The sequence below is a fragment of the Hemitrygon akajei genome, chromosome 1 (genome assembly GCF_048418815.1).
Source record: "Hemitrygon akajei chromosome 1, sHemAka1.3, whole genome shotgun sequence".
NCBI classification, from domain to species: Eukaryota; Metazoa; Chordata; class Chondrichthyes; order Myliobatiformes; family Dasyatidae; genus Hemitrygon; species Hemitrygon akajei.
The window spans coordinates 14,119,482-14,134,261 of record NC_133124.1 but is presented as its reverse complement, the minus strand read 5'-3'; the positions used below and the strand labels follow the sequence as shown (position 1 = coordinate 14,134,261).

Genomic DNA, 14,780 nt, shown 5'->3' with positions numbered 1-14,780 from the left:
CTGTGGGAGGAAACCAATGCACCTGGAAGATATCCATGTGGTTATGGACAGAACGTGCAGACTCCTCATAGACAGTAACAGAACGGCCCACCAGGGTTACTTTGTCACATCACCATGCAAAAACAAGTTTTTAAAAAAAGGAAGTGCACTAACTTCAGTAGCAGATGCTGCAGCTATAAAAATATCTTTAAATCATGACCAACAACCACTTGGTCCACACTGTAACACTGGTCAGAACTCCTGGACAGAACTCCTTGTTCTTCAAATATTGAAAGTGAATTTTTAACATCCACATTGGCCTCAGTTCTGTTGTGTAGACATGACTGTTCCAACGCTTTCTGACTGACCCCATTGTTCCATCATATAATACTCCACTAATTTTGTATGAAATACATTGGAAAGCCAAAACAAAAAGAGTGAAAAAATAACTCCAGCACACACAAGGTGCTGAAGGAACTCAGCGGGCCACCAGCCAGCATCTATGGAAAAGAGTACAGCCGTCATTTCAAGCTGAAACCCTTCAGCAGGCCCAAAGCATTGACTGTTTACTCTTTTCCATAGATGCTGCCTGGCCTGCTGAGTTCCTTCAGCATTTTGTGTGCGTTGCCCAGATCTCCAGCATCTGCAGATTTGCTCTGGTTTGTGATTGAGAAAATAACTCAGTAGCTCAGACAGCACAGGGGAGTGAAAAGAAAATTTAATATTTTTGTCAAAGATCTTTCAAATTACGAAAGATGAAAATTCTTCATCAGCTCTTTCTCGGATACCCCTCTCTCCACTGACTAGCCTGATCCATTTTGATATTTAAATATGTTTATTACTAATAAATATTAATTACTAATTAATATCAATTTATATTAAACAAGATTTAAATAATTGTTTATTGAGAACAGTACAGTAACAGGCCATCATGAGTCTATGCTGCTCAGTTACACCCACATGCCCAATTTACCTACTGATCAGTGCATCTTAGGAATGTGAGAGGAAACTGGGGCAGCTGGAGGAAGCCCACATTGTAGAACGTACAAACCCCTTACAGATAACCATGCAAATTGAACCAGGGTCACTGGCTCTTATTAGCTTCACCCTATGATGCTGCCCACCACCACTACAAAATCCATCTGCCCCCGAGAGATAAGCACTTCTGGTCACATGCACAAATATCCGGCTGATGTGGAAACCTCCCTACCATCTTTGTTTATCTTTCAGTTGACTTCCTTTAAAAGCAACCAAAAAAAAAAAGCATCACTGAATGCACAATTAAAAGCACTTGTTTTTTCATTTTTACGGAGATAAGAATAACACCACTGACTCTGAACTCAGGCAGGGCAGTGCCTCTATTTTCCTTCAGAGTCTGCAGAGATTTGGCATGGCATCCAAAACTCTGACAAACTTCTACAGATGTGTGGTAGAGAGTACATTGACATGAAATTATGTCATTGGAAAGCAGCATCCAGCAGAGATCCCCACCACCCAAGCCATGCTCTTTTCTCGCTGCTGCCATCAGGTAGAAGGTACAAGAGCCTTAAGACTGGTACCACCAGGTTCTGCAATAGTTACTACCCCTCAACCGTCAGGCTCTTGATCAAATGGGGGTAACTACACTCACTTGCCCAATCATTGAGATGTTCCCTCAACCAATGATCTCACCTTAAGGACTCTTTATCTTGTAATCTCATGTTCTCGTTATTTACTGCCATTTATTTATATTTGCATTTGCACAAATTTTGTTGTCTTCTGCACTCTGGTTGATCTTTCACTGATCCAGTTATTGTTCTATAGATTTGCTGAGTATGCCAACAAGAAAATGGACCTCAGGGTTGGGACTTATAGATACTTTGATAACAAGTTTACTTCAACTTTGTAGCTCAATCTCCTTCTACACCGTAAGAGTGGAGGTGGCCCACAACCTTTGTACTCACTTTAGTTGATGTGGTGTGGTGTGGTGGGATTGGAAGGAGATATGATGGTAAAGGAGGAGCTGTACAGTAGATAATTAAAGTTTGTATTATTGCTTTGCTGACATTTTCCAAAACAGCATAGAATGATAAGCTCCCTGTAAATGAATGGAGATGGAAGAGACTTCAGAACCTGGAATTACACGCAAAATGCTGGAGGAACTCAACAGACCCTCTGTTAGATGGCTCTGGGCCTGTGCTCACTGGGGTTTAGAAGAATGACTGCTGCTCTCTGTAAGGAGTTTATACATTCTCCCTGTGACTGTGTGGGTTTCCTCCCACAGTCCAAAGACGCACCGGTTGGTAGGCTCATTGGTCACTGTAAACTGTCCTGCAATTAGCCTAGGATTAAATCAGAGCAGCGCAGTGCGAAGGACCGGAAGAGCCTATTTTGCGATGTATCTCAATAAAAATGAGTGAGGATCTCACTGAAACCCATCCAATAATGAAAGGCCTAGTTAGAGTGGATATGGAGAGGATGTTTCCAATATTAGGGGCACGTAGGACCAGAGGGCACAGTCTCAGAATAGAAGGACATCCCTTTAGAACAGAGGTGAGGAGGACTGTATTTCGCCAGAGGGTGTTCAATCTGTGGAATTCATTGCCACAGGCGTCGTCATTAGGTGTATTTAAAGTGAAGGTTGATAGGTTTTTGTTAGTAAGGGCAGCAAAACCTAAGTGAAGAGCAGGAGAATGGAGATGAGAGAGATAATAAATCAGCCATAATCGAATGGTCTTGATGGGCCAAAGGGCTTAATTCATGTCTTATGGTCTGAGGTTAGACTTGTATGGAAGGAAATGGCCAGTCAGCATTTCAGGCCAAGACCTCTCACCTCATGCAGGGCCTTGACACAAAGTGTCAACTGCCCCTTTCCCTCCACAGATGCTGACCGACTTGCTGAGTTCCTCCAGCACAGTTTCCTATGTCTTAAAATATGGTGTGGGGAAATTACTCTTTAAATATGTTTGGCCTCTCTTACATAGCTAGAGATTTGTCATTAAGTTTTAACAAGGCAAATTTGCCAGTATGAAAATTAAACACATAAATTATTTAAAGACTGTAGGGGGGTTTTTCCAGTTATTCTGTTTGAGAAATCTCAAATGATTTATGGACACTTTCAAATCAACATTATAAACATGCAGCCCGCCGCCCCCACCCCGCAAATGTTAAAGAGAGGTTGTCAATGAATACCGGACTAGCCCATAATAATGTTTTTAAATCACATCTATGCATTGCTTAAAATAACATGGGAATTTCACCACAACACTATCGTGGAGACCTGGCAAACACGCCGTTAAATACATTTTTCTTTAAATATACCATGCATTTTTTGATAATGACATTTCTGCCACTTGACTCGACTATGACGGTGGCCCCAGATAGTTTACTGAAACTGTCGTGTATTTACAGCGGCTTTGCTTCCAGAAATAAATCTAGGTCACCCTCCCTCTAAAATAACAACCTTAAAGCATATCCACACTTCTGCAGAAACACGTCGCCGGCGAGGTGAATGGAAATCGCATGAATGGGCAAAACAGGGAGCAGCTTTCTCCTGCCGAGAAGTCAAATAAACCCCATTTTCTTTTAATTTCCCGCAAGGTAATGCGATCAAAGCCTACCTTCAACAGCCATTATATCAAGCGGCTCCTTAACTCGAGCATTATTCCTTCGGTGATAGCTGGAGTTGAGCAACTCTTCCGGAACACGGGCTGGACTTTCGCATCGGTTGTCACTCAGGTCCGACCAGGTTCAGCGCAACCTGCACCAGCCGAGCGGCGGCGCGCATGCCCGCCGTGCCCGCGCGGAGCCCCGGGACTTGTAGTGCGGAGCGGCTCCCGGACCCATCGCTCCCCGCTCCACTGCGGCGGCTGCAGCCCGAGGGTGCCGCGGGCTCCGGTGGCGCAGCCTGCTCCCAACCCCCGTTAAAAAAAAACACTAACAAGCCGCGCCACAAGTGTGCAAACGCTTTCCCCCGAACCTCCCCGAGATAAAACTCTGGTCCCCGGGGCGCTTTGTACTCGAAGCAGGTTGCTAGGGCTTGGAGGGTGGTTCAGCAAGTAATCGTCATTGACAATCTCACCAGCCAATTGCGGTCTGATTATTTTAAGCATTTTATATTGCCAGCAATGACGTGATCGATTTGCAGATACCGGCCGTGAGACCCGACCAATACATCTTCAAAGTAAATTTTATTTCCTAAAGCAAGGAAGTCCGGGTTCAATTCTCTGCAATTAATTTCATGAAATTCGGTTTTAAATTGACATTATGTTGACAATGCTTAAGTAATTCCTTTAAAAGAAAAGGGTATCATTATCACTGGGAGAGAAGTCTAACAGATTACGTCACTTAACACACACACACACACACACATGCATAATCATACAAACATAAACGCACAGACACACACATATGCAAGCAGGCACATACACAAACGCACTCATATATACACACACACACAAACAGACAGACATTCCTAGACGCCTACAAACACACACAAACAGGCACACGTAAACACAGACACACACACAAACACACACATATACACACAGGTACACCTACAAACACACACACACAGACACATCTAGACACATACAAACACACACACAATCATACACGCATACATAAACACACATACATACACACACACACCAACACATACAGAAACGCACACAAACACATAAATACACATTCACATAAACAGACATGTACACACACAAAGTCACAAATACAGACACATAAACGCACAGACTCGGATGGACACATGCAAACACACACACACACAAACAGGCAGATTCATACACACAGACGCATGCGCGCGCGCACACACACACACAAAACAGGCACATACATAAATATACTCATACATGCATACACACACACAACCAGACAGACACACCTAGACACATACAAGCACACACACACATAATCATACACACATATAAATACACTCACAAACACACAAATACAGACAGACAAACACACACGCAAACGCACATACACACAGACTCACATAGACAGACCGACTCACACACACAGACACAAACTTACACATAAGCGCGCGCACACACACACACACACACACACACACACACACACACCATTCACACACATACATACACACACAGAAATGTGCATACACAAACTCACAGAGACAAACACATACAGACAGGCAGCCACACACATAGACACAAACACAAAGACACATATACACACATGCACACACAAACATACACACACAGATGAAGCTACACACACATACACAGACACATAAACACAGACAGACACACATACAAACACATACACACGCGCATAAACACCTACACACAGAAACAGGCAGTCATAAGCATACACATACATACACACATACAAATACACTCATACACACACAAGAAGGCACATACATTCACACACATATGCACACACAAACACACAATAAATACACACAGACACACACACAGATACATACACGTGCACACAAATACACTCACATATACAGACACGCACACACTCGTATAAGCACACCCACAAACACACATACAAAAACATAGACACACACACACAAAAATATATACAGACACATACACACATAGATATATGCACACATACAGACACACACACACACACACACACAAACAGACAAGCATACACAAACCAACACATAAACACACACACAGTAGCTCAGCATTTAATACCATAATTCCCACAATCCTGATTGAGAAGTTGCAGAACCTGGGCCTTTGTACCTCCCTCTGCAATTGGATCCTCGACTTCCTAACCGGAAGACAACAATCTGTGCAGATTGGTGATAACATCTCCTCGCTGATGATCAACACTGGTGCACCTCAGGGGTGTGTGCTTAGCCCACTGCTCTACTCTCTCTATACACATGACTGTATGGCTAGGCATAGCTCAGATACCATCTATAAATTTGCTGATGATACAACCATTGTTGGTAGAATCTCAGGTGGTGACGAGAGGGTGTACAGGAGTGAGATATGCCAACTAGTGGAATGGTGTCGCAGCAACAACCTGGCACTCAATGTCAGTAAGGAGAAAGAGCCGATTGTGGACTTCAGGAAGGGTAAGACGAAGGAATACATACCAATCCTCATAGAGGGATCAGAAGTGCAGAGAGTGAGCAGCTTCAAGTTCCTGGGTGTCAAGATCTCTGAGGATCTAACCTAGTCCCAACATATCGATGTAGTTATAAAGAAGGCAAGACAGCGGCTATACTTCATTAGCAATTTGAAGAGATTTGGTATGTCAACAAATACACTCAAAAACTTCTATAGTTGTACTGTGGAGAGTATTCTGATAGGCTGCATTTCTGTCTGGTATGGAGGGGCGACTGCACAGGACCAAAAGTAGCTGCAGAGGGTTGTAAATTTAGTCAGCTCCATCTTGGGCACTAGCCTACAAAGTACCCAGGACATCTTCAGGGAGCGGTGTCTCAGAAAGGCAGCGTCCATTATTAAGGACCTCCAGCACCCAGGGCATGCCCTTTACTCACTGTTACCATCAGGTAGGAGATACAGAAGCCTGAAGGCACACACTCAGCAATTCAGAAACAGCTTCTTCCCCTCTGTTACCAGATTCCTAAATGGACATTGACCCTTGGACACTACCTCACTTTTTTAATCTATATTATTTCTGGGGTTTTTTGCACAATTTCTGATCTGTTCAATGTATGTATACTGTAATTTATTTATTTATTATTATTATTTTATTTTTTTCTTCTGTATTATGTATTGCATTGAACTGCTGCTGCTAAGTTAACAAATTTCACATCACATGCTGGTGATAATAAACCTGATTCTCACACACACACACACACACACACACACACACACACACACACACACACACACACACACACACACACACACACCCCTCCCCCCCCCCCCCCCCCCCCCCACCTACCTACCCACCTCAGCAGTTCAGGTAGCATCTACAAGGAGGAATAAACAGCCGATATTTCGGGCCGAGACCTTCAGCATCCAACATATGCACAATCTCCTGTGTCTATGAATCACTTAACAAATGAAATTAATTTTCAAGCAATTGTGAAAATCATCTTGGCGTGAATGCCATCGATGTGTGAAGCTTTACACTGTTAAATGTTAGCATGAGAACAAATAAATGCAGACAAAATATAATTTTGTTTACAAATCATAAACACAACATTCTCCTCATGCAAACTGTTGCATGTGATAGCCCCTTGAAACTTGTCTGGTTTGCAGTTTTGGAAAGGATATGCAATGCAATCTGTATTCATCTCTTGTTTGAGTTTAGTAGAGTTATTGGAAATGTACAATACAGGAAGCCCTGAGTGTTTAGATCAGCTGAGCCCCATCTTTAACCATTTAGTCCATTCCCCAGCAGGACACAGCTCCATAAGCAGACCCATTCTAATATCACCATTCTGCACAGGGAATTCTAAACCCATCCATTTCATCCAGGTTGTGCAATGTGTCTAAGCTTCTTGTGAAGTCAGACCATTGGTTCAGTGATCAGACTTTTAGTCGAAAGTATGCTAAAATGGACCCTTTAGTAGACTGTCCATTACTCCATTAACAAATACATAGTTTACGCTGTCATTCGAGATTGGAGATGAAGAGCCGTGGTTTGTGTCTCTGTAAAGATTGTGTGGTTGCGCTGTAGTTCTACAATTAGTAACACCGATGGAAAGCTTGTCTTTTAGGCCCTATCAATGTCAGTTTGAGTGACAAGTTTTAGAGTGGCTGCAGTTGCTCTTTATCCCTTCCCCTCACTGGAATTCAGAAGAACAAGGGGGGTGGTGGATCTCATTGAAAGACCTCGATATAATGGACGTGGAGAGAATGTTCCCTATGGTGGGGAACTCCAGGACCAGAGGACACAGCCTCAGAAAGGAGGTATGCCCTCTTAGAACAGAGATGATGATGCATCATCAATAACTCTTGGAGACGGGAGGTGAGCGATAGGCTTTTATTAGCAGCAAAATGGAGCACAGCATATCAGAAACTGAGGGGGGGAGCAGTGCCTCCAATCGCCTTTATACAGGGGTCTGTGGGAGGAGCCACAGGAGCAGTCAGCAGAGGGGAGTGTCCAGACAGGTATACATAGTTTACCACATTCACCCCCCCTTTGTTTTAAAAGAGAGTCCCCACGGGGCGAAGTTTCTTACAAGTGTATTTACAGGTTAAGTCTATCAGGTGGTCGAGTCTGTCGCTGCGATCTACGTAGCACCGGTGGTGATTGCACCGGTGATGGTGGTTGTGCTGGCTCCGGCCTGACTTGAGGTGCCAGTCCGTTGGGTGTCAGTAATCCCTCATACGTGTGCGTGGCGCCCGGTATGGGAGTGTCGTGAGGAGTCTGTGTAGGGCTTGGTGTGCGCGGTGTCCCGTGGGTATATACATCGGTGGGTACGGGGTTCATAGTCACCGTGGAGTGTTCGGGGTAGGGGTCTGGTGCTTCTGCGGGCACCAGGTCGCGGACGGAGACCGTGTCCTCCCGCCCATCAGGTAAGACCACGTAGGCATACTGGGGGTTCGCATGAAGTAGGTGAACCCTCTCGACCATCGGGGAGTATTTATTGCTCCTCGCATGTTTCCGGAGCAGCACTGGCCCTGGGGATGTCAACCAAGCCGGTAGGGTGGTCCCAGTGGCAGACTTCCTGGAAAAGAAAAGAGTCGCTCATGAGGGGTGGCATTGGTGGACGTGCATAACAGGGAGCGGATGGAGTGGAGCGTCTCGGGGAGGACCTCCTGCCAGCGAGAGACCGGCAATCCCTTTGACCTGAGGGCTAAGAGTGTGGCCTTTCACACAGTGGCATTCTCCCTCTCCACCTGTCCATTTCCCCGGGGATTATAGCTCATGGTCCTACTAGTAGCAATACCCCTAGCCAGCAGGTACTGGCACAGCTCATCACTAACAAACGAGGACTCTCTATCACTGGGGATATAGCAGGGATATCCAAAAAGAGAGAAGAGCTGGCGCAGGTCTTTTATGACGGACATGGCAGTGGTATCGGGGCAGGGGATGGCAAAGGGGAATCGCGAGTACTCGTCGATTATGTTGAGAAAGTAGACATTGCGGTCGGTGGAGGGAAGGGGGCCCTTAAAGTCGACACTCAGTCGCTCAAAGGGGCGGGTGGCCTTGATAAGTTGTGCCTTTTCAGGACGGTAGAAGTGCGGTTTGCACTCAGCGCAGACTTGACAGTCCCTGGTCATCGTCCTGATTTCCTCAAAGGAGTAAGGCAGGTTCCGGGCTTTCACGAAATGGTAAAGTCGGGTGACCCCCGGGTGGCAAAGATCTGCATGGAGGGCGTATAGCCAGTCGAGCTGCGCGCTGGCACACGCTCCCCGGGATAGGGCATCAGGGGGCTCATTGAGCCTTCCAGGCCGGTACAGGATGTCATAGTTGTAGGTGGAGAGTTCTATTCTCCACCTCAAAATTTTATCATTTTTGATTTTGCCCTGTTGCTGCTAATAAAATTGATGCACCATCAATAACTCTCGGAGACGGGAGGTGAATGATAGGCTTTTATTAGCAGCAAAACGGAGCACGGCATCTCGGAGACTGAGGGGGGAGCAGTGCCTCCAATCACCTTTATACAGGGGTCTGTGGGAGGAGCCACAGGAGCAGTCAGCACAGGGGCGTGTCCAGACAGGTATACATAGTTTACCACAGATGAGGAGGAATTTCTTTAGCCAGAGGGTGGCGAATCAGGGGAATTCGCTGCCACAGGCAGCTGTGGAGGGAAGTCATTGGGTATATTAAACGTAGAGATTGATAGATTATTGATTAGTCAGAGCATGAAGGTGTAGGGGGGCAGGAGGGAGGAAGGCAGGAGATTGGGGCTGAGAGGGAAATGGACCAGCCATGATGAAATGGCAGAGCAGACTCGATGGGCCAAATGGCCAACTTCTGCTAGCGTACCTTATGGCCTTAACCTCACAATCTATCTCGTTATGATCTTGCACCTTAATGACGACCTGCTCCGCACTCTCACTGTAACTGCCGCACTTTATTCAGATTCAGATTAATTTATTTATCGCAGGTACATTGAAACATACAGTCACACACACAAAATGCTGGAGGAATTCGGCAAGCCAGGCAGCATCCATGGAAAAGAATAAACAGTCGACCTTTCAGGATGAGACCCTTCATCAGGACTACAGAAAAATGAGGAGTTAGGACAAGAAGACGAGGGGAGGGAAGGAAGAAGAGCGATAGGTGAAACCAGGAGAGGAGCAGGGATGAGGTAAAGAGTTGGGAAGCTGAAAGGAGAAAGAGATAAAAGATTGGAGAAGGGAGATTCTGATAGGAGAGGGTAGAAGACCATGGAAGAAAGGGAAGGGGGAGGAACACCAGAGGGAGGTGATGGGCAGGTAAAGAGATAAGGTGAGAGAGGGAAATGATGAAATCTACAATGAAATGTATCATTAGGCCTCACCAAAATCTTATACAACTTCAAAATAACATCCCATCTCCTGTACTCAATGCTTTCGTTTATGAAGGCCGATGTGCCAAAAGCTTTCTTTATAAACCTACCTACCTATAGCAATGTTCCCTCTAATTTGTAATGACCAGTGTGCACAAAAATCTGGTGCTATGCAATGTTTTTGTCCAGTGGCAACAACATGTGTGCACTGAGTTTTTAAGTGGAAGTAAACCTGAAGCTATTCCAATGTTAATTAACTCCCAAGTCCAGTTCATTGCCTTTTGTATAGCAGTTTCTATTGTTTCGTTAAGCCATTCCACTTTAAATGAACTAGCAGTTCCTTTGTTTCTTTGGAATTCGACATAGCGAATCGATAATTTCTCAGTAAAAACAGTACAAGTAAGCCAGTTCTAAACTCTGCAGAGAAGTTATCGCAAATTCCACGTCGTCAACACAGCCCACATCAGAAACCGGAAAAGGAAATGAGACTCTGTACAATCATGAAATCATGCCGATGAGGTAGAGAGTGACAACCTTTGAGCACGCCTTCGAGGGACGCCACTTCAGTGAATTATGGACCTGTATTCCCATATCCCTCTGTTCTACCACACTCCTGTCTGGACACTATGCAAGGCAAGCATTTTCCGTATCTCAGTACATTGACAGTCATAAACCAATAATAACAACAATAAATGGTTTCCTCAGACTTTAAACCTGATTTTCCAACCAACATCTCATGCATAACTGGGCACTCAGTGGAAGGATGCCAAAACCAGATCTCCATTATTCATCCTGGCAACACTAATATTTTCTCTCTGGCTTTAGGTGATATTGTAGTTAGGATTTAAAGATATATTGTTTAAGTCAGGGTATTAAAATGTATTTTTCTATCTTTATTCATGTTCAATCTGTGAAGCAAAACTTTTATAAGGTGTTTGTGTGATTCCAGTTATATTATAGATCATAAGATATAGAATCAGAATCAGGCCATTTGGCCCATCGAGTCTGCTCCACCATTTCATCATGGCTGATCTATTTTTTATCTCCAACCTCCTGCCTTTTCTCCATATCCCTTCTTGCCCTGATCAGTCAAGAATCTATCAACCTCTGCCTTAAATATACATAAAGTTTTGGCCTCCACAAGTGCCTGTGGCAACAAATTCTGCAGATTCAGCATTCTCTGGCTAAAGATGGTCCTCCTTATCTTTGTCCTAAAGAGAATATCAAAAGATCCCAAGATATAGAACTCTTTATTTTTGAACTGCATTTACTAATGTTTCATAAGCAAATGACACCACATGTACAATTGCTAATGGTATAGAGGCATAGAACTATCAGGCCTTATTCGAACATGCTGTTCACCAAATTCAAGTCAAGTCAACATTTATTGTCATTTCGACCATAACTGCTGGTACAGTACATAGTAAAAATGAGACAACATTTTTCAGGACCATGGTTTATATGACACAGTACAAAAACTAGACTGAACTACGTAATTAAAAAAACAGAGAGAGCTATACTAGACTACAGACCTACAGTGGACTGCATAAAGTGCACAAAAAACAGTACAGGCATTACAATAAATAATAAACAGGACAGTAGGGCAAGGTGTCAGTCCAGGCTTCGGGTACTGAGGAGTCTGATAGCTTGGGGGAAGAAACTGTTACATAGTCTGGTCGTGAGAGCCCAAATGCATCAGAGCCTTTTCCCAGACGGCAGGAGGGAGAAGAGATTGTATGACGGGTGCATGGGGTCCTTCATAATGCTGTTTCCTTTGCGGATGCAGCGTGTGGTGTAAATGTCCATGATGGCGGGAAGAGAGACTCCGATGATCTTCTCAGCTGACCTCACTATCCGCTGCAGGGTCTTGCAATCCAAGATGGTGCAATTTCTGAACCAGGCAGTGATGCAGCTGCTCAGGATGCTCTCAATACAACCCCTGTAGAATGTGATGAGGATGGGGGTTGGGAGATGGACTTTCCTCAGCCTTTGCAAAACGTAGAGACACTGCTGGGCTTTCTTTGCTATAGAGCTGGTGTTGAGGGACCAGGTGAGATTCTCCATCAGGTGAACACCAAGAAATTTGGTGCTCTTTACGATCTCTACTGAGGAGCCGTTGATGTTCAGCGGGGAGTGGTCGCTCCGTGCCCTCCTGAAGTCAACAACTATCTCTTTTGTTTTGTTCACATTAAGAGACAGGTTGTTGGCTCTGCACCAGTCCATTAGCTGCTGCACCTCCTCTCTGTAAGCTGACTCGTCATTCTTGCTGATGAGACCCACCACGGTCATGTCATCGGCGAACTTGATAATATAGTTTGAGCTGTGTGTTGCAGCACAGTTGTGGGTCAGCAGAGTGAACAGCAGTGGACTGAGCACACAGCCCTGGGGGCCCCCCCCGTGCTCAGTGTGATGGTGTTGGAGATGCTGCTCCCAATCCGGACTGACTGAGATCTGCCAGTCAGGAAGTCTAGGATCCAGTTGCAGAGGGAGGTGTTCAGGCCCAATAGGCTCAGCTTTCCAATCAGTTTCCTAATTGGTCCTAATTTCCTGCTCTGGACCATATCCCTCACCTCTCCTTCACCTTCATGTACCTATCATAGCATTGGGCAGTATGGTTGAGTAGTGGTTAGCACAACACTTTACAGTACAGGCAATTCCCACTGCTGCCTGTATGGAGTTTGTATGTTCTCCCTATGAACGTGTGGATTTCCTCTGGGTACTTCGGTTTCCTCGCTCAGTCCAAAGACGTACCGGTTGGTAGGTTAACTGTTCATTGTAAATTGTCCTGTGATTAGGCGAGGGTTAAATCAAGGGATGATTGCTGGATGGTGAGACCCAAAGAGCTGGAAAGGCCTATTCTACGCTGTATCTCAGTAAATAAAATAAATAAATATCCAGTGCTTCTTAAGTAATACTACTGCACCTGGCTCAACCACTTCCACTGGCAGCTTATTCCAGTGTCTTCACCACCCTCTGTCAAAAATGTTGCCTCAGGTTCCCATTAAATATTTCTCCTCTCACCCAAAATCAGTGCCCCTTAGTTTTGGACTCTTCTACCCTGAAGCAAAAACCTATTCCCATCCACTTTATCTAAACCTCTCATATTGCTAAATTGGCAAATTGGTTTATTATTGTCACATGTGCTGAGGTACAGTGCCACTGTTCCCCCTACTGTGTGGGAGCGCGGCCACACAGTAGCTGAAATTCCCCCACGCGCATAGCCTTTGTAGTTGTGCAGCTGGAATTTTCTTTGACATCTTGTTTTATTCAAGTGCTGTGCAGTTTCCAGCCATGTAAAAATTTCCTGCTCGGAGTAATGGTTGATCCGTGCAGCTGTGTAAAAAAAAGTAGAGGGACGTTAGTGAAAAGCCTGTCTTACATACAAATCAATTCATTACACGGTGCATTGTGGTAGTACAAAGAATAAAGTATAACAGTTGCAGAGAAAGTGCAGTGAAGTTAGACAATGAGATGCAAAGTTTCAATGAGGTAGACTTTAAGGGCAAAATACCAATTCTGATTGATGTTAAAGACAGAATCTGATGTACAACAGCTTTGCAGGATTTGCAGTTTATTACTTTCTATAGAGTGAAACCTAACATCATGAATGGCTGTGAGATTCCACTCCCAGATGAACTCAATGCTTTTTATGCACGCTTTGAACGGGGGAATAAAACTATACCCGTGCAAATCCCTGAGCCTGAGCATCTGCTGGCCCTGTGGATCTCTGTCTCGAAGGCCGACGTCAGAACATCTTTCAAGAGGGTTAACCCTCGCAAGGTACTCCGATGGTGTACCAGGCAGGGATCTGAAAACCTGTGCTGACCAACTGATAGGAGTGTTCAAGGACATCGTCAATCCCTCACTGCTGCAGTCAGAGATTGCCACCTGCTTCAAAAGGATGACAAGAAGAGTAGGGTGAGCCCCCTCAACTGCACTCACATCCACTGCGATGCAGTGCTTTGAGAGGATGCTCGTGTCTAGAATTAACTCTTACCTAACCAAGGACCTGGACCCGCTGCAATTTGCCTATCACCAACAATAGATCTACAATGGACAGGGTCTCATTTGCTCTCTCCCAGCCTTGCATCACCTGGGTAAGTCCGGCTGCTGTTTATTGACTACAGCTCAGTGTTCAGCACAACCATACTCTCAGTTATAATCAGCAAGCTCCAAAACCTCAGCACCTGTACCTCACTCTGGATCCTCGTCCTCCTCACTGAAAGGCCACAGTCTGTGCCGATCGGAAATATCTCTGCCTCGTTGACAACTGACACTGGCAACCCTACAGGATGTGTGCTTAGCCCACTGCTCTGCTCTCTCTACACTCACCATTGTGTGGCTAGGCACAGCCCAAATGCCATCGATAAATTTACTGATGACGCTATTAGAACAT

At 44.9% G+C, this 14,780-nt stretch overlaps 1 protein-coding gene across 6 annotated transcripts in view; it reads right to left on the bottom strand.

Annotated features, from left to right (window-relative positions):
- The window catches only part of samd12 (sterile alpha motif domain containing 12), a 157,127-nt gene extending 153,146 nt beyond the window's left edge, over positions 1 to 3,981 (bottom strand). For all 6 annotated transcript variants that reach the window (XR_012097749.1, XR_012097759.1, XM_073037428.1 and 3 more), the window contains exon 1: positions 3,579 to 3,981. Coding sequence is in view for 4 of the 6 variants with exons in the window: in XM_073037428.1 (XP_072893529.1) it covers positions 3,579 to 3,591 (13 nt within the window). In the remaining 2 variants the exon portion in view is untranslated. The remainder of the gene's footprint in view (positions 1 to 3,578) is intronic.
- Positions 3,982 to 14,780: the final 10,799 nt, after the last annotated feature.